This window comes from Somniosus microcephalus, chromosome 2 (genome assembly GCF_052327205.1).
Source record: "Somniosus microcephalus isolate GS21.2 chromosome 2, FLI_Smic_1.0, whole genome shotgun sequence".
NCBI classification, from domain to species: domain Eukaryota; kingdom Metazoa; phylum Chordata; class Chondrichthyes; order Squaliformes; family Somniosidae; genus Somniosus; species Somniosus microcephalus.
The window spans coordinates 298,091,739-298,115,108 of NC_140988.1; the positions used below are offsets into that span (position 1 = coordinate 298,091,739).

Below are 23,370 nucleotides of genomic sequence, written 5' to 3' on the forward strand. Positions count from 1 at the left end.
AGAGGTATGGTATAAGAGGAAATGTAGCAGCATGGATAGAACGTTCATAATAATCATAATCATCATAATCAACTTTATTGTCATTGTTAGTGCACAAGTGCAGTACAACGAAATGTAGGCTTGCGGCTCCCGAGAGTGTACATTTAGATTAAGACATTTAAACATTCAACATACATTTGGCTTGTAATACATTAACAAAAACATAACCATAATAAAGTGCATTGGCAGATGTGCAGGCTTTAGTGTTTATTTGTGGAGTTCAGTAGGATGACAGCCCTGGGAAAGAAGCTGTTCCTAAATCTGGTCGTACGGGTGCGAATGCATCTGTAGCGTCTCCCAGATGGCAGGAGGGCGAACAGACTGTGGCTGGGGTGGGTAGGTGGGAAAAAAAGAACTATAGTAAATAGATAGATTATTTCAATTTGATTTATTAGAGAGGACCGGGCTTATGCTTCTAAATTATGAAAGGGTAAGGCTGGGTTAGATGTTAGGCGGGTCTTCTTTTCCCAAAGGATAGTAGACCTGTGAAACAGGTTGCCGGCTTGTGCCTTTGTTACCCGTAGACTCGATTATTCCAACACTCTCCTGGCCGGCCTCCCATCTTCTACCCTCCATAAATCTGAGCTCATCCAAAACTCTGCTGCCTGTGTCCTAACTCACACCAAGCCCCGTTCACCCATCACCCCTGTGCTCGCTGATCTACATTGGCTCCCGGTCCAGCAATATCTCAATTAAAAAAATTCTCATCCTTGTTTTCAAATCCTTCCATGGTCTCGTCCCTCCCTATTTCTGTAACCTCCTCCAGCCCTACAACCCGCTGGGATCTCTGCACTCCTCCAATTCTGGCCTCTTGTGCATCCCCTATTTTAATCGCTCCTCCTTTGGCAGCCAGGGTTTCAGCTGCCTTGGCCCTAAGCTCTGGATTTCCCTCCCTTAACCTCTCTGGTTCTCTTTCCTCCTTTAAGATGCTCCTTAAAACTTGCCTCTTTGACTAAGCTTTTGATCATCTGCCCAAATTTCTCCTGATGTGGCTCGGTGTTTGATCAGGACCAGGAGAGCACCGGGGCCCAGGATAAAAGGAGGAGCGAGGCGAGGCCCGACCAGATCGGACCAGGAGAGTACCGAGGCCGAGGATAAAAGGAGGAGCGAGGCGAGGCCCGACCAGATCGGACCAGGAGAGCACCATGGCCCAGGATAAAAGGAGGAGCGAGGCGAGGCCCGACCAGATCGGACCAGGAGAGTACCGAGGCCGAGGATAAAAGGAGGAGCGAGGCGAGGCCCGACCAGATCGGACCAGGAGAGCACCGAGGCCGAGGATAAAAGGAGGAGCGCGGCGAGGCCCGACCAGATCGGACCAGGAGAGCACTGGGGCCGAGGATAAAAGGAGGAGCGCGGCGAGGCCCGACCAGATCGGACCAGGAGAGCACCAGGGCCCAGGATAAAAGGAGGAGCGAGGCGAGGCCCGACCAGATCGGACCAGGAGAGCACCGAGGCCGGGTATAAAAGGAGGAGCGCGGCGAGGCACACTAACTCAGCAGCGGGGAGAGAGGTAAAAAGTAATCAAAGTGTGACGTCACCAGGGAGCAGGTAAGTGATTGGTTGGTGAGTATTTCTCTATTTTTTAAACTTTAACTCTGTGGTTTATAGTTGCTAAGGTCTTTCTGGTGTAGCGGGGACTGTTGGTAAACCATACAAGCGCCCTAGAGTTTATCTTTAATTGGTGGTAGTGAATTAATTTAAATTAATTAAAGGGTAAGTCATGTCAGGACAGCCCAGCCCCGTGTTATGCTCCTCATGCTCTATGTGGGAATTCAGGGACGCTGCCAGTGTCCCCGACGACCATGTGTGCCAGAAATGCATCCAGCTGCAGCTACTAGCAGACCACATTGCGGCGCTGGAGCTGCGGATGGATGGGCTTTGGAGCATTCACGATGCTGAGAGGGTCGTGGATAACACGTTTAGTGAGTTGGTCACGCCGCAGGTAAGGGCTGCACAGGCAGAAGGGAAATAGATGACCATCAGGCAGAGCAGTAGAGGCAGGCAGGTAGTGCAGGGGACCCCTGTGACCATCCCTCTCTCAAACTGGTATACTGATTTGGATACTGTTGAGGGGGATGACTTACCAAAGCAAGGCAGCAGCAGCCAACTTCCTGGCACCAGGGGTGCTTCTGCTGCTCAGGAAGGGAGGAAAAAGAGTGGGAGAGCAATAGTGGTAGGGGATTCTATCGTAAGGTGAACAGATAGGCGTTTCTGTGGCTGTAGGCGTGACTCCAGGATGGTTTGTTGCCTCCCTGGTGCCAGGGTCAAGGATGTCACTGAACGGCTGCAGGACATTCTGAAGGGGGAGGGTGAACAGTCAGAGGTCGTGGTTCACATTGGGATCAATGACATGGGTAGGAAGAGGGATGAGGTCCTGCAGCAAGAATTTAGGGAGCGAGGCAGCAGATTAAAGAGCAGGACCTCAAAGGTTGTAATCTCTGGATTACTCCCGGTGCCACGTGCTAGTGAGTATAGGAATAGGAGGATAGAGCAGATGAATGCGTGGCTAAAGAGTTGGTGCAGGAGGGAGGGCTTTAGTTTCCTGGATCACTGGGCCTGCTTCTGGGGAAGGTGGGACTTGTACAAGTCGGACGGGTTGCACCTGAACCAGAGCGGGACAAATATCCTTGCGGGGAGGTTTGCTAGCACTGTTCGGGGGGGTTTAAACTAAAATGGCAGGGGGTTGGGAACCTGAGCAGGGAGACAGAGGAAAGGGAGACAGGGATAAAAGCAAAAGATAGGAAGGAGAAAAATAAAAGTGGCAGTCAGAGAAATCAACGGTTTAAATCAAACGTGGCCACAGTAAGTAATAATTCTAATAGGTCTAAGACCGTTAAAAATACAAGCCTGAAGGCTTTGTGTCTTAATGCGAGGAGCATTTGTAATAAAGTGGACGAATTGGCTGCGCAAATAGAGGTAAACTAATATGATTTGGTTGGGATTACGGAAACGTGGCTCAAGGATGGCCAAGACTGGGAACTCAACATCCAGGGGTATTCGATATTCAGGAAAGATAAGCAAAAAGGAAAGGGAGGTGGGGTAGCATTACTGGTTAAAGAAGGGATTAATACAATTGTAATGAAGGATATTAGCTCTGATGATGTGGAATCTGTATGGGTAGAATTGAGAAATACTAAGGGGAAAAAAACATTAGTGGGAGTGGTATATAGTCCTCCAAACAGTAAGGCAGAGGTTGGGGATGGCATTAAAAGGGAAATTAAAGAAGCGTGCAATAAGGGCACAGCAGTCATCATGGGTGACTTTAATCTACATATAGATTGGGCCAACCAAATTAGTAACAATACTGTGGAGGAGGAATTCCTGGAGTGTTTACGGGATGGTTTCCTGGACCAATATGTCGAGGAACCAACCAGAGATCAGGCCATCTTAGACTGGGTATTATGTAACGAGAAAGGATTAATTAGCAATCTTGTTGTACGAGGCCCCTTGGGTCAGAGCGATCATAATATGATCGAATTCTTCATTAAGATGGAGAATGAAGTAGTTGACTCAGAGACTAGTGTCCTCAATTTAAATAAAGGAAACTACGATGGTCTGAGGAGCGAGTTGGGTAGGATTGATTGGGGAATGGCACTCAAAGGGTTGACGGTGGATAGGCAATGGCAAACATTCAAAGACCGAATGGATGAGCTACAGAATTTGTTCATCCCAGTTTGGCATAAAAATAAAACAAAAAATGTGACTCAACCGTGGCTAACAAGGGCAATTAGGGATAGCATAAGATCCAAGGAGAGGACATATAAATTGGCCAGAAAAAGCAATAATCCTGAGGATTGGGAGCAGTTTAGGATTCAACAAAGGAGGACAAAGGGATTAATTGAGAAAGGGAAAATAGAATATGAGAGTAAGCTTGCAGGGAACATAAAAACTGACTGTAAAAGCTTTTATAGATATGTGAAGAGAAAAAGATTGGTGAAGTCAAGCGTAGGTCCCTTGCAGTCAGAATCAGGGGAATTTATAATGGGAAACAAAGAAATGGCAGACCAACTAAATACATACTTTGGTTCTGTCTTCACAAAGGAGAACACAAATAACCTCCCCGAGATGCCGGGGAACATAGGGTCTGATGAAAGGGTGGAACTGAAAGAAATCAGTATTTGTAGGGAAATGGTGTTAGGAAAATTGATGGGACTGAAGGCCGATAAATCCCCAGGGCCTGATAATCTACATCACAGGGTACTTAAGGAAGTGGCCCTAGAAATAGCAGATGCATTGCTGGTCATCTTCCAGAACTCGATAGACTCTGGAACAGTACCCATGGATTGGAGGGTAGCTAATGTTACCCCACTATTCAAAAAAGGTGGTAGAGAAAAAGCGGGGAATTATAGACCGGTAAGCCTGACATCGGTACATAAGAACATAAGAAATAGGAGCAGGAGTAGGCCAATCGGCACCTCGAGCCTGCTCCGCCATTCAATAAGATCATGGCTGATCTGATCCTAACCGCCAATCCACTATCCCAGAACCATCTCCTGAATCTAACAGAATTAGACACACGAAATAGGAGCAGGATCAGGCTACACGGCCCCTGGGCCCGCTCCACTACCCACAGGGCCATGACCGATCCGAACCTAGACTCATGTCCAATTTCCTGCCCGCTCCCCGTAACCGTTAATTCCCTTTACTTCTAGGAAACTGTCTATTTCTGTTTTAAATTTATGTAATGATGTAGCTTCTACAGGTTTTTGGGGCAGCATATTCCATGGACCTACCACCCTCTGAGTGAAGTAGTTCCTCCTCATCTCAGTTTTGAAAGAGCAGCCCCTTATTCTAAGACTATGCCCCCTAGTTCTAGTTTCACCCATCATCGGGAACATCTTCCCCGCATCCACCTGATCCAACCCCTTCACAATCTTATATGTTTCAATAAGATCGCCTCTCATTCTTCTGAACTCCAATGAGTAGAGTCCCAATCTACTCAACCTCTCCTCATATGTCCATCCCCTCATCCCCGGGATTAACCGAGTGAACCTTCTTTGTACTGACTTGAGAGCAAGTATGTCCTTTCTTAAGTATGGACACCAAAACTGTACGTAGTATTCCAGGTGCGGTCTCACCAATACCTTGTACAACTGAAGCAATACCTCCCTATTTTTATATTCTATCCCCCTAGCAATGAAAGCCAACATTCCATTGGCCTTCTTAATCACTTGCTGCACCTGCATACTAACCTTTTGAGTTTCGTGCACCAGGACCCCCAGATCCCTTTGTACTTCAGTACTTTCCAGTTTCTTGCCATTAAGATAATAACTTGCTCTACTATTTTTCCTGCCAAAGTGCATAACCTCACACTTTCCAGTATTGTATTCCATCTGCCAAATCTCTGCCCACTTACTTAGCCTGTCTATGTCCCCTTGCAGGTTTTTTATGTCTTCCTCACTCACTTTTCCTCCCATCTTAGTATCATCTGCAAACTTTGATATGTTACACTCGGTCCCCTCCTCCAAATCGTTAATATAGATTGTAAAGAGTTGGGAACCCAGCACTGACCCCTGCGGAACACCACTAGTTACTGATTGCCAGTCTGAGAATGAACCATTTATCCCAACTCTCTGCCTTCTGTTAGATAGCCAATCCTCTATCCATGCCAGAATATTACCCCCAATCCCGTGATTTTTTATCTTAAGCAATAATCTTTTGTGTGGCACCTTGTCAAATGCCTTTTGGAAGTCTAAATACACTACGTCCACTGGTTCCCCTTTATCCACCCTATACGTTACTTCCTCAAAGAACTCCAGCAAATTTGTCAAACATGACTTCCCCTTCATAAAACCATGCTGACTTTGTCCTATTAAATTATGATTATCCAAATGTCCTGTTACTGTCTCCTTAATAATGGACTCCAAAATTTTACCTACCACAGATGTTAGGCTAACCGGTCTATAGTTTCCAGCCTTCTGTCTACTGCCCTTTTTAAATAAGGGTGTTACATTTGCAGTTTTCCAGTCTGTCGGGACCTTTGCCGAGTCCAGGGAGTTTTGGAAAATTATTACCAATGCATCCACAATCCCTACCGCCACTTCCCTCAAGACCCTAGGATGTAAGCCATCAGGTCCAGGTGATTTATCCGCCTTGAGTCCCATTATTTTACCGAGTACCACTTCCTTAGTGATTTTGATCGTGTTTAGCTCCTCCCCCCCCTTTAGCCCCCTGTTTGTCCAGTGTTGGGATATTCTTAGTGTCTTCTACTGTAAAGACTGATGTAAAATATTCATTCAGTGTTTTTGCCATCTCCATATTTCCCACCATTAATTTCCCAGTCTCATCCTCTAAGGGACCAACATTTACTTTAGCCACCCTTTTTCTTTTTATATAATTATAAAAACTCTTACTATCTGTTTTTATATTTTTTGCTAATTTACTTTCATAATCTATCTTCCCTTTCTTAATCAATCTTTTTGTTATTTTTTGCTGCCTTTTAAAGTTTTCCCAATCCTCTATCCTCCCACTAGATTTGGCTACCTTACATGCCCTTGTTTTTAGTCGAATACTATCCTTAATTTCTTTACTTAGCCATGGATGGCTGTCTTTTCTTCTACACCCTTTTCTTCTCAGTGGAATATATATTTTTTGGAAGTTGTATAATAACTCCTTAAATGTACACCACTGATCATGTATCGTCTTACCCTTTAATCTATTTTCCCAATCCACTCTACTCAATTCCGCTCTCATACCTTCATAGTCTTCTTTATTCAAGCTTAGCACGCTTGATTGAGATCCAACCTTCTCACCCTCTAATTGGTAGTGGGGAAACTGCTAGAGTCCATTCTAAAAGATGTAATAGCAGAGCACTTGGAAATCAGTGACAGGATCGGACAAAGTGAACATGGATTTACAAAAGGTAAATCATGCTTGACTAATCTACTGGAATTTTTTGAGGATGTAACTGGTAAAATAGATAAGGGAGAACCAGTGGATGTGGTGTATTTGGACTTTCAGAAGGCTTTTGATAAGGTCCCACATAAGAGATTAGCGTGCAAAATTGGGATTGGGGGCAAGGTATTGACTTGGATAGAGAACTGGTTGGTGGACAGAAAGCAAAGAGTTGGAATAAACGGGTCGTTTTCCGAGTGGCAGGCAGTGACTAGTGGGGTACCGCAAGGATCGGTCCTAGGACCCCAGCTGTTCACAATATATATTAATGATCTGGACGAGGGAATTGGATGTAGTATCTCCAAATTTGTAGACGACACAAAGCTGGGTGGGAGGGTAAGCTGTGAGGAGGATGTCGTGAAACTCCAGTACGATTTGGACAGGTTGGGTGATTGGGCAGAAACATGGCAAATGCACTATAATGTGGATAAATGTGAGGTTATCCACTAAAAAAGGGTATCAGGACTGCCAAATGGAAACAGACACTGCGGATAGAGGATCACTTCCGCAACAACTCTGACCCCCGGCGCATGTGGCAAGGCATCCAGTCCATCACTGACTACAAGGGCAAAAACACCAGTCCCCCGGTCAGCGACGCCTCCCTTCCGGAGGAGCTTAACAACTTCTACGCTCGCTTCAACAGGGACAACAAGGAGCCGGCTACCAAAGCCTTGCCACCCCCGGAAGACCAGGTGCTCACTCTGTCGACCTCCGACGTAAGGGGCGCTCTACGCAGAGTGAACACACGAAAGGCTACTGGACCGGATAGCATCCCTGGACGGGTACTCAAGGAATGTGCTGATCAGCTGGCTGATGTCTTCACCGCCATCTTCAACCTGTCATTGGCCCAGGCAGTAGTCCCTACATGCTTCAAGACCGCCACCATCATTCCTGTGCCTAAACAAGCGGCTGTGACGTGTCTGAACGACTATCGACCTGTCGCACTCACACCCATCATAATGAAGTGTTTCGAGAGACTGGTCTTAGCCCACATCAAAGCCAGTGTTCCTGCCTCCCTTGACCAACACCAGTTTGCCTATCGGGCAAACAGATCAACGGAGGATGCAATCACAACTGCTCTACACTCGGCACTGAATCACCTAGATGGTAAGGAGACCTACATCAGAATGTTGTTTATAGACTACAGCTCAGCATTCAACACTATCGTCCCCAACAAGCTGGCCACCAAACTCCAAACTCTTGGCCTGAACACTTCCCTCTGCAACTGGACCCTGGACTTCCTAACAAACAGACCCCAGTCTGTCAAATTAGGTAACCACACCTCCCCCCCACTGACCCTGAACACGGGGGCCCCACAAGGATGTGTGCTGAGCCCCCTCCTCTACTCCCTCTTCACCCACGACTGTGTGGCTGTTAATGGTTCCAACACCATCATCAAGTTTGCAGATGACACCACGGTAGTAGGCCAGATCACCAACAACGATGAGTCAGCCTACAGGGAAGAGGTCCAGCATCTCGTGAAGTGGTGCGCCGACAACAACCTGGCCCTTAACACCAAGAAAACAAAGGAAATAATCGTGGACTTCAGGAAGTCCAAAGGCGGAAGTCACACCCCCATCCACATCAATGGGGCAGAGGTGGAAAGGGTGGCCAGCTTTAAGTTCCTCGGAGTCCACATCACGGAAGACCTCTCCTGGTCCCTCAACACCTCCTCTCTGGTGAAGAAGGCCCAGCAGCGCCTATATTTCTTGAGGAGGCTGAAGGGATGTAATCTGTCACCCCCGATCCTCTCTAACTTCTACCGCTGCACTATAGAGAGCATCCTGACAAACTGTATCACGGTATGGTACGGCAGCTGTAGCTCCCATGACCGGAAAGCCCTGCAGCGGGTAGTCAAAACTGCCCAACGCATTACCGGCACCCGGCTACCGACCATAGAACATATATATCAGAAACGCTGCCTACGGAGGGCACGGTCCATCATCAAAGACCCTACCCACCCCAGCCACAGTCTGTTCGCCCTCCTACCATCTGGAAGACGCTACAGATGCATTCGCACCCGTACGACCAGATTTAGGAACAGCTTCTTTCCCAGGGCTGTCATCCTACTGAACTCCACAAATAAACACTAAAGCCTGCACATCTGCCGATGCACTTTATTATGGTCATATTTATGCTAATATATATGTACAAATGTATGTTGAAATGTTTAAGTGTCCTAATCCAAATTGTACACTCTCGGGAGCCGCAAGCCTACATTTCGTTGTACTGCACTTGTGCACTAACAATGACAATAAAAGTTGATTTTGATTTGATTTGATTTTTGGTGGCAAAAACAGGAAGGCAGATTATTATCTGAATGGCAATAGATTGGGAGAAGGGGAAGTGCAAAGAGACCTGGGTGTTCTTGTGCACCAGTCGCTGAAGGTAAGCATGCAGGTGCAGCAGGCGGTTAAGAAGGCAAATGGTATGTTGGCCTTCGTAGCAAGAGGGTTCGAGTACAGGAACAAGGATGTCTTGCTACAGTTGTACAGGGCCTTGGTGAGACCACATCTTGAGTATTGTGTGCAGTTTTGGTCGCCTTACCTGAGGTAGGACGTTCTTGCCATGGAAGGAGTGCAGCGAAGATTCACCAGGCTGATACCTGGGATGGCAGGAATGACGTATGAGGAAAGATTGTGTCGATTGGGCTTATACTCACTGGAGTTTAGAAGATTGAGAGGGGATCTCATCGAAACCTATAAAATTCTGTCAGGCCTGGACAGACTAGATGCAGGAAGGATGTTTCTGATGGCCGGGGAGTCCAGAACCAGGCGTCATAGTCTAAGGATAAGGGGTAAGCCATTTAGGACTGAAATGAGGAGGAATTTCTTCACCCAGAGAGTGGTAAACCTGTGGAATTCTCTGCCACAGAGTGCGGTGGAGGCCAGTTCATTAAATATATTCAAGAAAGAGTTGGATATATTTCTTAAGGCTAAAGGGATCAAGGGATATGGGGAGAAGGCAGGGACAGGGTACTGAATTTGGATGATCAGCCATGATCTCATTGAATGGCGGAGCAGGCTCGAAGGGCCGAATGGCCTACTCCTGCTCCTATCTTCTATGTTTCTATCTTCTATGTTTCTAACCCTCCTGTGAAGCACCTTGGGACATTTTACTATGTTAAAGGCACTATAACTCTACAAAACTTCAAAGCTGGGCCAGTTCCTGGCTGGGGTGGAGATCACATCTTACAAAAGGTAGGTGAAATACCAGGTAATAAATGCTTGGTCAATGTAAACACCTGGATTACTTTTGAGAAGGCTAACGGGAGATTTGAAAAGGTTTTTAGACATTAGGAAGGGTTTTGATAAAATGAATAGGGAAAGGCCATTTCCTCTGATTGGAGTAACAGTAACAAGGGATCATCACTTTAAATCTGTCACTAAGAGAGGTTCGGAGAAATCTCTTTTATGCTGAATTGTTAAGAGCATTGAATGGTTGCTGCAGAGACTTTTAAGGGAAATATCTACTTTTTCTACAGCCCTTGAAGCAAAAGAAGATAGAGGGCTATGGGGAGAGTGTGGGGCAATATTTTGGATTGCTCTACCATAGGCTGACCATACGTCCCCGTTTTCCGGGGACAGTTCCTGGATTAGGTACTGTGTCCCCGGGCAAATAATGTCCCCGGAAAAGTCCCTGGTTCAGAAAACTCATCCCCGTATAGAGTCTCTGGGGGAGGTTCTCGGCTCGTTCCTGCCCGGTTTGAGCTCAAGAATGGATTCCAGCAACCGGTTGAACTGAGGCAACGATGGCAGCCCCGCCTTCCCACAATGCAGCGCGGCAGAGTAAAGGTCTCATCGATACCATGGGCCGCACTGCACTCTGGGGGATTGAGTCATCTGACCCTGTATTTCAGCCAATCGTGGCTGGTCGGAGAGCGGAACCTATAAAATGCGCGGGAGAAGCCGAGGCCGCAGTGAGAGCTGGTGGGTGAGTGGATTTACTTTACCTCAGATTAGTATGCAGCATCGTGGGTTTTTTTACTGAATAAGGCAAGCTCTAAATTCTCTCACCAGGAAGAGGTTTCTGAAACAGAGGGTGTTTCACACCTTATATAAGAACATAAGAATTAGGAGCAGAAGTAGGCCATACGGCCCCTCGGGCCTGCTCCGCCATTCAATAGGATCATGGCTGATCCGAACCTAGACTCACGTCCACTTCCCTGCCCTCTCCCCGTAACCCCTAATTCCCTTATCTGCTAAGAAACTGTCTATCTCCGTTTTAAATCTATTTAATGTTGCAGCTTCCACAGCTCCCTGGGGTAGCAAATTCCATAGATTAACTACCCTCTGAGTAAAGAAGTTTCTTCTCATCTCAGTTTTGAAAGGGCAGCCCCTTATTCTAAGATTATGCCCCCTAGTTCTAGTCTCACCCATCAGTGGAAACATCCTCACCGCATCCACCCGATCAATCCCCCTCACAATCTTATATGTTTCAATAAGATCGCCTCTCATTCTTCTGAACTCCAATGAGTAGAGGCCCAACCTACTCAACCTTTCCTCATACGTCAACCCCCTCATCTCCGGAATCAACCGAGTGAACCTTCTCTGAACCGCCTCAAGAGCAAGTATATCTTTTCTTAAATATGGAAACCAAAACTGCACGCAGTATTCCAGGTGTGGCCTCACCAATATCCTGTATAACTGCAGCAAGACTTCCCTGTTTTTATACTCCATCCCAATTGTAGTGTATGTACCTTGAAGAAGGAACTATATTCTGCAGCCCCTGTATACTGCAGTACCAGTAGTGACCACCCCTGTATATAAGCCTGTGTAGTAACTTTGTAAAGTAGTTCCAGTTTTGTCTCCATTCAGTAAATACCTGTTATAACCAACTTCTGCAGTCCGTGTCTCAATTACACATGGACGTTACACTGGCGACGAACAGATCCGAACTTACCTACAGTTCTGCACCACCTCACGGGGATCCATCCCTGAAGCGAAGTTGTTAGAGGTCGAGGCCAGAAGGAAGAAATCCAAAAAGAAAAAACAAACAAACAGAAGAAACGGGCGTCGACCGTGGGCAACCGCCCTCTGATTCATCGAATTCGAAGATTTGCAGGAGAGGCTGTCGAGAGCTGGGCTTGGTTATGCAGTCTATGGTGTTCCAGCTAATCGGGCTGGTGGCAGGTAGTACACTGATCCTTCCTGGGCTGCGGCGGGCTAGAGCTCGATCGGGTGGCTTTCAACGGGGCCGAGCAGCGTTGTCGGGAAGAGGAGAGAGAGAGGGTGGAGCACACAGGGCGCAGCCGGTGCTACGAAGCCGGGCAGCGTACAGACCCGAGAAGAGGGAGGAAAGTGTCCCATAGGGTCTGCTCTGACGACGGGAACAGTAATTAAAATAAAAGAAATTAAAAGTGCAGAAAGCCGCGAGGAGCTGCAGTTTGCCACGGGGACCTTCGATAATGCAATAGAAGACTGGACCACGTATGTGGAAAGAGTCGAAGTAGCTGATGAGAAAAAGGCATCGGTACTACTAAACTTAATGGGCGCAAGAACGTACGGCCTATTGCGGAACCTGATCACTCCAGTCAAACCGATGGCGAAGAGTTTTAACGAAATTGTTGATATCCTACAGGAACACCTAAATCCTACACCGCTGCTGATAGCAGAAAGATTTAAATTCCACAAGAGAAATCAGCATAAAGATGAGAGCAATGCTGATTACCTTACGGAACTACGCAAGCTATCAAAGCACTGCCAGTTCGGAGCAGGACTGGCAGATACCCTACGGGACAAATTTGTCTGTGGACTCCTGAGTGAAGGAACCCAGAAGAGGTTACTCTCAGAGAAAGAGCTGACGCTAGATAAGGCTATCAGCGTGGCAGTATCGTACGAAGCAGCAGCAAGGGGAGCTGCGGAAATACAGCAAAAGCCACAGGAATACAGCACGCATGAAATGACACGGGGATTTGAAAAATGTTATCGCTGCGGCAGAACAACCCATGACCAGAAGGACTGCTGGTCCAAGGACAAAACATGCAGGCAATGCGGAAAGATGGGACACATTGCACGAGTTTGCAGGTCCGGGAAGAAGACTAACGACAACAAAAAGACTACTAAGGAAAAGTACAGGAAAGTACAAAAGATGACGGACAGTAGTTCCGAAGACCAGAAGAGCGATAGTGAATCCGGGAACAAGAGACTAAGCTGTCTCAAACTACACAACGTAATCGCAAAAGAGGATCACCGAACCATTTGGGTCACCCTCACGATAGCAGGGTCCCAAGTCAAAATGGAATTGGATACAGGATCAGCCCTGACCGTCATGAATCGACGAGACTACGAGCGGCTATTCTCACACATACCCTTGAAAGACACATCCATTGTCTTGAAGACATATACGGGGCAGAAAGTATACCCCAGAGGAAAAATAAGGGTGCCTGTCGAATACAACGGCAAGGAAATACAGAAATTGTATCTGTACATACTGCAAGATGGTGGACCACCGTTATTGGGACGTGAATGGATCAGAAAGATAAGTTTAGACTGGCACTCCATTCAGGCACTGACTGTGGCTGGTAAAAAGGATGATGACGTCACACCTGGGCGATTGTCAAAAATCTTGGCTAACGCTAAAGAGGTATTTCAACAAGAACTGGGAACTCTTAAAGGCGTAACCGCCTCGATAAAAATAGAAGAGAATGCAATTCCCAAGTTTTTCAAAGCAAGACCGGTACCGTATGCAATTCGCCCAGCCGTCAAGGCAGAGCTGGAGAATGCAGGCGTGTTAACTAAAGTAGACTGGAGCGAGTGGGCGACACCCATCATTCCTGTCATGAAGAAAACATTAAACAATAAGTCTGAGGAGCCAAGGAAGGTTCGCATCTGTGGGGACTTCAAGGTGACTGTGAACCCAGTCCTTCACACAGTACAGTATCCTCTTCCGAGGATAGAAGATATTTTCGCCTCACTATCTGGAGGGAAACGTTTTACAAAAATTGACCAAGCGCAAGCATATTTGCAGATGGAGGTTGAAGAATCCTCTAGGAAATATCTCACGATAAACACTCACAAAGGTCTTTACCAATATAATCGACTGGTATTTGGAGTTGCATCAGCTCCGGCTATATGGCAAAGAGCGATGGAACAAGTCCTGCAAGGGATTCCGGGGACTCAGTGTTACTTGGACGACATCCTAGTGACGGGTGAAAATGACAGTGAACACCTTGCCAACCTAGAGCAGGTGCTCACTAGACTAAGAGAACATGGGCTACGAGCCAATCGCCCCAAGTGCAAGTTTTTAAAGAAACAAATATCGTATTGTGGCCACGTGATTGATGAAGAGGGGTTACATAAGTCCCTTGACAAAATTGAAGCGGTAGTTAAGGCTCCAGCGCCTGAAAATGTGTCGCAACTGAGGTCATTCCTCGGATTGGTGAATCACTACCATAAGTTTTTGCTGAATTTGTCCACAATTCTGCACCCACTGAATGCCCTGCTACAAACTGGAGTAGCATGGAAATGGAGCGATGAATGTAAGCGGGCCTTTCAGAAGTGTAAAGTCCTGATCACTTCAAGAGAAGTATTGGCTCACTACAACCCATCACTACCGATAAGACTGGCGTGTGATGCGTCTCCCTACGGCGTTGGAGCGGTACTGTCACATAAATCCCTTGATGGTTCAAAGAGGCCGATAGCTTTTGCGTCACGCTTGTTAACTGCAGCCGAGCGTAACTACGCCCAGATTGACAGAGAGGCCCTCTGCCTGGTGTGGGGGGTGAAGAAGTTCAATCACTACCTGCACGGACAGAAATTTACTCTACTAACTGATCATCAACCTCTTGTCTCCATTTTCAACCCTAAGAAGGGCGTCCCGATAATGACAGCACAACGGCTACAGAGGTGGTCCCTTTTCCTAGGGGCACACCAATATGACATCGAGTACAAAGGAACTAAACAGCATGGGAATGCTGATGGATTGTCGCGCCTACCGTTGCCGACGGTGGAAGAAGCACCTGCAGTGGATCCTGTGGAGATATTCCACTCGACCATAGTCGAATGTCTACTGTGACGAATGCAAACATAGAAAAGGAAACACGAAATGACCCGACACTCTCCAGGGTCTATGATTTAACGGTGAAGGGATGGCCAGCACATGGCGAACCACTGTTGCCAGCATTCTCGCCGAGAAGAGAACAGCTGTCAGTGTGCCGAGGAACCTTGATGTGTGGATCCAGAGTAGTAATTCCACCCAAATTGAAGGATAGAGTGCTCAATGAGCTTCATGAGGGTCATCTGGGAGGGGTAAAAATGAAGAACTTAGCCAGAGCGTTTGTGTGGTGGCTGGGAATCGATAGAGAAATCGAAGAGATGACCAAGAGCTGTACAGGATGCCAGAAGGTCCAAAACGCCCCACCACAAGCCCCTCTACATCCATGGGAGTGGCCCTCATCTCCATGGCAAAGGGTACACATTGATTTTGCTGGTCCATTTATGCACTCGATGTTTTTAATTGCAGTGGATGCACATTCAAAGTGGCCAGAGGTAATAAAAATGTCCTCAACCACCACAGAAAAAACTATCACAGTCTTACGAACCATATTCGCCAGAAATGGGCTGCCTGAACAGATTTGCTCTGACAATGGACCACAGTTTGTGTCTGAAGAGTTCCGGAGGTTCTTAAAGAACAATGGTGTTAAGCATTACACATCCGCCCCATATCATCCAGCCACCAATGGATTGGCTGAGAGGTTCGTTCAAACATTCAAGAAGGCTATCAAGGCAATGTGTAATGAAGACATACCCCTACAACACAAGGTGGATAACTTCTTGTTTGCCTACCGGAATGCGACACATGCGGTTACCAACCAAACTCCAGCCATGATGTTCTTCAATCGAAGACTAAGATGCCGCTTGGATTTGGTTAAACCAAACATCAGAAGAGATGTGGAGAACAGGCAGTTTCAGAATATGAATGAAAGGCCAACCAGGAGTTTTAAGATAGGTCAACCAGTTTTGGCCCGGGACTACCGCACAGAGAAATGGCAGCCAGGAACAATCTGCACACGGTAAGGACCTCTAATGTATACCGTGGACGTTGGAGAGAGCATTGTAAGGCGCCATGCTGACCAGATTCTAGAGTCACTGGAAAACGTCAAATCTACACCATGATCCTATACACCTGGTGATGAAACCAAAGTACCAATTGCATCTACCTCAGAATCGGTGATATTGGAAGCAGACGAACCAAACAACGATGTTGATCCCGAATCAACTTTGCCAGAAGAACCTGATACCCCAAAGAGGCGTTATCCAGACAGAATCAGGAAACCTCCTCAAAGACTGAATTTATAATTGATTAACTTCAGCTAATGTATATAGCAACTGTAATTGTAAATATGTTATTTAATTATTAATCGAATGTTATGTACTGTTTAGCTAAAAGGAGAGGAATTGTGGTGTATGTACCTTGAAGAAGGAACTATATTCTGCAGCCCCTGTATACTGCAGTACCAGTAGTGACCACCCCTGTATATAAGCCTGTGTTGGAACTTTGTATAGTAGTTCCAGTTTTGTCTCCATTCAGTAAACACCTGTTATAACCAACTTCTGCAGTCCGTGTCTCAATTACACACGGACGTTACACCCCTTGCAATAAAAGCCAAGATTCCATTGGCCTTCCTGATCACCTGCATACTAACTTTTTGTGTTTCATGCACCAGGACCCCCAGATCCCTTTGTACTGTAGCACTTTGCAGTTTCTCTCCATTTAGATAATAACTTGCTCTTTGATTTTTTCTGCCAAAGTGCATAACCTCACACTTTCCAATATTATATTCCATCTGCCAAGTCTCCGCCCACTCACTTAGCCTGTCTACGTCCTTTTGCAGGTTTTTATGTCCTCCTCACTCACTGCTTTCCCTCCCATCTTTGTATCATCGGCAAACTTGGATATGTTGCACTCTGTCCCTTCCTCCAAATCATTAATATAGACTGTAAAGAATTGGGGTCCCAGCACTGACCCCTGCGGAACACCACTAGTTGATTGCCAGCCCGAGAACGAATCATTTATCCCAACTCTTTGTTTTCTGTTAGATAGCCAATCTTCCACCCATGCCAGTATATTACCCCCAATCCTGTGATTTTTTTATCTTGATCAGTAATCTTTTGTGTGGCACCTTGTCAAATGCCTTTTGGAAGTCCAAATACACTACATCCACTGGTTCCCCTTTATCCACCCTGTATGTTATCTCCTCAAAGAATTCGAGCAAATTTGTCAAACATGACTTCCGCTTCATAAAACCATGCTGACTCTGTCCTATTAAATTATGTTTATCCAAATGCTCTGTTACTGTTTCCTTAATAATGGACTCCAACATTTTACCAACCACAGATGTTCGGCTAACTGGTCTATAGTTTCCAGCTTTTTGTCTACTTCCCTTCTTAAATAAGGGTGTTACATTAGCAGTTTTTCAATCTGCCGGGACCTTTCCTGAGTCCAGGGAGTTTTGCAAAATAATCACCAATGCATCCACAATCCCTACCGCCACTTCTCTCAAGACCCTAGGATGTAGGCCGTCAGGTCCGGGGGATTTATCTGCCTTAAGTCCCATTATTTTACCGAGTACCATCTCCTTAGTGATTTTAATCGTGTTTAGCTCCTCTCCCCCATTGCCCCCTGTTTGTCCAGTGTTGGGATATTTTTAGTGTCCTCTACTGTAAAGACTGATACAAAATATTTGTTCAGCGTCTTTGCCATCTCCATGTTCCCCACCACTAGTTTCCCGGTCTCATCCTCTAAGGGACCAACGTTCACTTTAGCCACCCTTTTTCTTTTCATATAGCTGTAGAAACTCTTGCTGTCTGTTTTTATATTTTTTGCTAGTTTACTTTCATAATTAATCTTCCCTTTCTTAATTAATCTTTTAGTTATTCTTTGCTGGTTTTTAAATGCTTCCCAATCCTCTATCCTCCCATTAGATTTGGCTACTTTATATGCCCTTGTTTTCAGTCGGATACTATCCTTTATTACTTTACTAAGCCACGGATGGCTGTCTTTTCTTTTACTCCCCTTTTTCCTCAGTGGAATATATTTTTCTTGAAAGATGTGAAATATCTCCTTGAATGTAGACCACTGCTCTTGTACCGTCTTACACTTTAATCTGTTTTCCCAGTCCACTTTAGTCAATTCTACTCTCATACCTTCATAGTCTCCTTTATTTAAGCTCAGTATGCTGGTTTGAAATCCAACTCTCTCACCCTCAAACTGAATTTGGAATTCAACCATATTATGGTCACTCATTCCAAGGGGATCCTTTACTAGGACATTTTTTATTAATCCTGTCTCATTACACAGGACCAGATCTAAGATTGCCTGCCCCCTGGTTGGTTCAGTTACATACTGCTCAAGGAACCTGTCCCTAATACACTCTACAAACTCTTCCTCAAGGCTGCCATGCCCAATTTGATCAGTCCAGTCAATATGAAAGTTAAAATCCCCCATGATTATAGCTGTTCCCTTATTACAAGCCCCAACTATTTCCTGATTTATACTCCGACCAACAGAGTTGCAACTGCTAGGAGGCCTATAGACTACACCCACTAATGACTTTTTCCCCTTATTATTCCTTATCTCCACCCAAACTGTTTCACTATCCTGATCCTTTGACCCGATATCATTTCTGACTATTGCAGTGATTCCATCCTTGATTAACATAGCAACCCCACCTCCCATTCCTTCCTGTCTGTCCTTCCTAATTGTCAAATACCGTTGTATGTTTAGTTCCCAGTCATGATCCTCTTGCAGCCATGTTTCCGTAATGGCCACCAGATCATAACCATGTGTAGTTACCTGTACCGTCAACTCGTCTATTTTGTTACGAATGCTGCGTGCATTCAGATAAAAAACTTGCAAATATGTTTTCTGACAATTTATTCCTGCTTTTACCCCTTTTACTACTTTACCTTTATCATCATACATTCTGTCCCTTCCTGACACGGGAACATCTCAGTCTGTTTGGAACAGATTTAAAATTGAGAAATTAAAAGTTAGGGTATTCAGGGATGAGTATAGATGGTACAGCACTATTGCCAGAGCACACGCAAGATTCGAGATTTGGTGTAAAGTGAAAATGACATTGGCCTAGAAATTGAGTTGACGCCGCGCCAGGGCTTTAGTGCCGGAAATTTAGCGCCAGCGCTAATTCCCTTGCGCGCGCCAAAAATTCAGTAGCGCCACGCCCAGACGGCTGCCGGCGCTACTGGCGGGCGTGAGTGCCTCCCAATGGGCGCTGAGTGCCGAATTGCAGCGCTAATCCGGCGCTGCGGCACCCGATGCGGTGCGGCAGGCTGGGGAAGTGCAGGCCTCCTCCTCCCGTTAAGGAGGCGCTGCCTTCACCCGATCGCTGGCCGTTTGATTTTTTCAAAAATGAGCCCGGCACCTCAGACAAGTGCCGGGCTTGCAGGCCAGACACATCTGTTCCGCGGGGGGGGGGGGGGGTGGAGGAGTCCGGGGAGGGAGGTGCGGGCAGGCGGCCGGCGGGAAAGCGGCCGGCCGCCGCGCGACCTTAATGCGCCGGCGCTAACTTGTGTAAGACTCGGTTGCCAGAGTCTTAGTTGCGGCTGCCACGGGCGAGGCGGCCGCAACTGAATTTCGGCGCTGGGGCCCGTCGGCATGGCAACCGGGACGCTGCGTACACCGATGACGTCATCGGTGCCGGCGCAGCGCTACCGGTGCAACGCCGCTTTAGGGCCCCAGGGAATTTTTCAACTGGCCATAACTCTGGCGCTAGTCCCTCTAGCGCCTCAAAAGCGGCGCTAAGGCTAGTGAATTTCTAGGCCATTGTCTCTACGCATATTCCACTAGCAGTCATCATGCCGGTTTTCTTGAAATGCGTCCTGGCTACTTTGCTTTGCTCCCACCCAGTGTCCCCCGATTCAGTTTAGCAAATATGGTCACCTTACTCTAGCAAAGAGCCCGTGCAGATAAGACGGGCCAAATGGCTTCCTTCTGTGTTGTAAATTTCTATGGCTTTAAGTTGATGCTGTTAAGTGTTGAAGTAAGTTTAATTTTTTAAGGGTCTATTAAACTATTGGGCAGTTTAAACCAGAAGTAGAATCCGGGTATAAAAGGGGAGGGGCTAGTGCTGTGCACAGAGTGCTTTGTGCATTGAGTGCTGCTGGAGTTTTGGTAAGTGGGAGAAAAATCATTTAAGTGTATTTTGTGAATTTTAGTGTGTTAAGAAGTCAATTATTTGAAGTAAGTTTAATTTTTTAAGGGTATATTAAACTATTGGGCAGTTTAAACCGGAAGTAGAATCCGGGTATAAAAGGGGAGGGGCTAGTGCTGTGCACGGAGTGCTTTGTGCATTGAGTGCTGCTGGAGTTTTGGTAAGTGGGAGAAAAATTATTTCAGTGTATTTTGTGAATTTTAGTGTGTTAAGAAGTCAATTATTTGAAGTAAGTTTAATTTTTTAAGGGTATATTAAACTATTGGGCAGTTTAAACCGGAAGTAGAATCCGGGTATAAAAGGGGAGGGGCTAGTGCTGTGCACGGAGTACTTTGTGCATTGAGTGCTGCTGGAGTTTTGGTAAGTGGGAGAGTTCGGGCAAGTGGGAGGTGAGGGTGTGTTTTTTGCTCTGTTTTTCCCCCCACTCCCAGGCTTAGACAGCACTGCGGAGGCGGAGCAGCAAGACGAGTCAACCAAACAGGCCCCACAGACAGTATTCAAGGAGGAGGTTGGTGATCAGCTGGTTGGTTGGTTTTCTTCCTTCTCTTCTCTTTTATACCTTTAAGTTGGTAAGTCCTATTGAATAGTGGTGTGATATTGTCATCTATATCCGGGCAGGGTCTTCATAACTAATAATAAGAAATTAAATTAATTATATAGAATGGAGCAGGTGATGTGTTACTGTTGCGAGATGTGTGAGCCGGTGGACCCCATTGAGGCTCACGGTGATTACATCTGCGACAAGTGTTTGCTGCTAGAGGAACTCAAGTTCCATGTTATGGAGCTTGAGACCGAGCTTCAGACACTGCGACACATCAGGGAGGGGGAGAAGTTCCTGGACTCTATGTTTCAGGAGATGGTCACACCTATGAAGTTAATTACTGCAGATGTAGTCCGTGGTCAGGGACAGGATGGTGTGACTACGAGTGAGGAAGGTACAGGGATCCAGGATGTAGTGTTGAAGGAGACACAGCCCTTGCTCTTGTCCAGCAGGATCGAGGTTCTTACTCCCTGTGAGGGCGGGAGCGGGGACTGCAGGGAGGATGAGCAACCTGGCCACAGCACCGTGGTACAGGGGGCCATTCAAGTGGAGGGAGTAAAAAGAAATGTTGTAGTGGTAGGGGATAGTATCATTAGGGGGATAGATAGGGTTCTCTGCAGTCAAGAGCGGGAGTCCCGAAGGCTGTGTTGCCTGCCCGGTGCCAGGGTTAAGGACATCTCTTCTGGGCTGGAAAGAAACTTGGAGTGGGAGGGGGAGGATCCAGTTGTCGTGCTCCATGTTGGTACAAACGACGTAGATAGGACAAGGAAGACGGTTCTGTTAAAGGAGTATGAGCAACTAGGGGTCAAATTAAAAAACAGAACCTCAAAGGTAATAATCTCTGGGTTATTACCTGAGCCACGAGTGAATTTGGCTAGGATAAATAAAATTAAAGAGTTAAATGCGTGGCTCAAAGACTGGTGTGGGAGAAATGGGTTTTGCTTCTTGGGACACTGGCACCAGTGCTGGGACAGGAGGGAGCTGTTCCGTTGGGACGGACTCCACTTGGCCAGTGCTGGGACTAGAGTCCTGGCGAATCATATAACTAGGGCTGTAGAGAGGGCTTTAAACTAATTAGTGAGGGGGAGGTTTCTAGAGAGCAAATAATAGAAATGACAACAGAGAAGGTCATAGACTTAGGTAGCAGTGGGGGAATTAAAAAACAGAACGTGTCAGGAAGGGACAGAAGGTATGGAGTAAAAAGTAAAGTACTAAAAAGGGAAAAAACAGGAACTAAGTGTTACAAAACATATTTGAAAGTTCTTTATCTGAATGCACGTAGCATTCGTAACAAAATGAATGAGTTAACGGCACAAATAACGACATATGGGTATGATCTTGTGGCCATTACAGAAACATGGCTGCAGGGTGACCATGACTGGGAATTAAACATACCAGGTTATTTAACAATCAGGAAGGACAGGCAGGAAGGGAGAGGAGGTGGGGTGGCTATGTTAATGAAGGAAGGAATCACTATAATACAGAGAAATGATATTGGGTCAAAGGAGCAGGATAGTGAAACAGTTTAGGTGGAGATAAGGAATAATAAGGGGAAAAAAACACTAGTGGGTGTAGTCTATAGGCCTCCGAACAGTTGCAACTCTGTTGGACGGAGTATTAATCAGGAAATAGTTGAGGCTTGTAATAAGGGAACAGCTATAATTATGGGGGATTTTAATTATCATATTAACTGGACAAATCAAATTGGGCAGAGCAGCCTTGAGGATGAGTTCATTGAGTGTAATAGGGATGGGTTTCCTGAGCAGTATGTAACTGAACCAACCAGGGGGCAAGCAACCTTAGATTTGGTCCTGTGTAATGAGACAGGATTAATTAAAAATGTCCTAGTAAAGGATCCCCTTGGAATGAGTGACCATAACATGGTTGAATTCCATATTCAATTAGAGGGTGAGAAGGTTGGATCTCAAACAAGCGTGCTGAGCTTGAATAAAGGAGACTATGAAGGTATGAGAGCGGAATTGATTAGAGTGGACTAGGAAAATAGATTAAAGGGTAAGACGGTACATGATCAGTGGTATACATTTAAGGAGTTATTTTACAACTTCCCAAAAAAATATATTCCACTGAGGAAAAAAGGGTGTAAAAGAAAAGATAGCCATCCGTGGCTAAGTAAAATAATTAAGGATAGTATCCGACTAAAAACAAGGGCATATAAGGTAGCCAAATCTAGTGGGAGGATGGAAGATTGGGAAGTCTTTAAAAGACAGCAAAAAATAACTAAAAGATTAAGAAAGGGAAGATAGATTATGAAAGTAAATTAGCAAAAAATATATAAAAACAGACAGCAAAAGTTTCTATAGTTATATAAAAAGAAAAAGGGTGGCTAAAGTAAATGTTGGTCCCTTAGAGGATGAGACCGGGAAATTAATGGTGGGAAACATGGAGATGGCAAAAACACTGAACAATTATTTTGTATCAGTCTTTACAGTAGAGGACACTAAGAATATCCCAACACTGGGCAAACAGGGGGCTCTAGGGGGGGAGGAACTAAATACGATTAAAATCACTAAGGAAGTGGTACTTGGTAAAATAATGGGACTCAAGGCGGATAAATCCCCTGGACCTGATGGCTTGCATCCTAGGGTCTTGAGGGAAGTGGCGGTAGGGATTGTGGATGCATTGGTAATAATTTTCCAAAACTCACTGGACTCAGCAAAGGTCCCGGCAGATTGGAAAACTGCTAATGTAACACCCTTATTTA

At 46.0% G+C, this 23,370-nt stretch overlaps 1 protein-coding gene across 3 annotated transcripts in view; it reads right to left on the bottom strand.

Annotated features, from left to right (window-relative positions):
- Positions 1–23,370, bottom strand: part of LOC147123469 (uncharacterized) — a 36,379-nt gene that overhangs the window by 10,058 nt on the left and 2,951 nt on the right. For 2 of the 3 annotated variants that reach the window (XM_085973399.1, XM_085973415.1), the window contains exon 2: positions 18,843–18,890. The exons of the other annotated variant lie outside the window; for it this stretch is intronic. In XM_085973399.1, the coding sequence (XP_085829525.1) occupies positions 18,843–18,890 (48 nt within the window). The remainder of the gene's footprint in view (positions 1–18,842; positions 18,891–23,370) is intronic. 3 annotated transcript variants of the gene reach the window in all.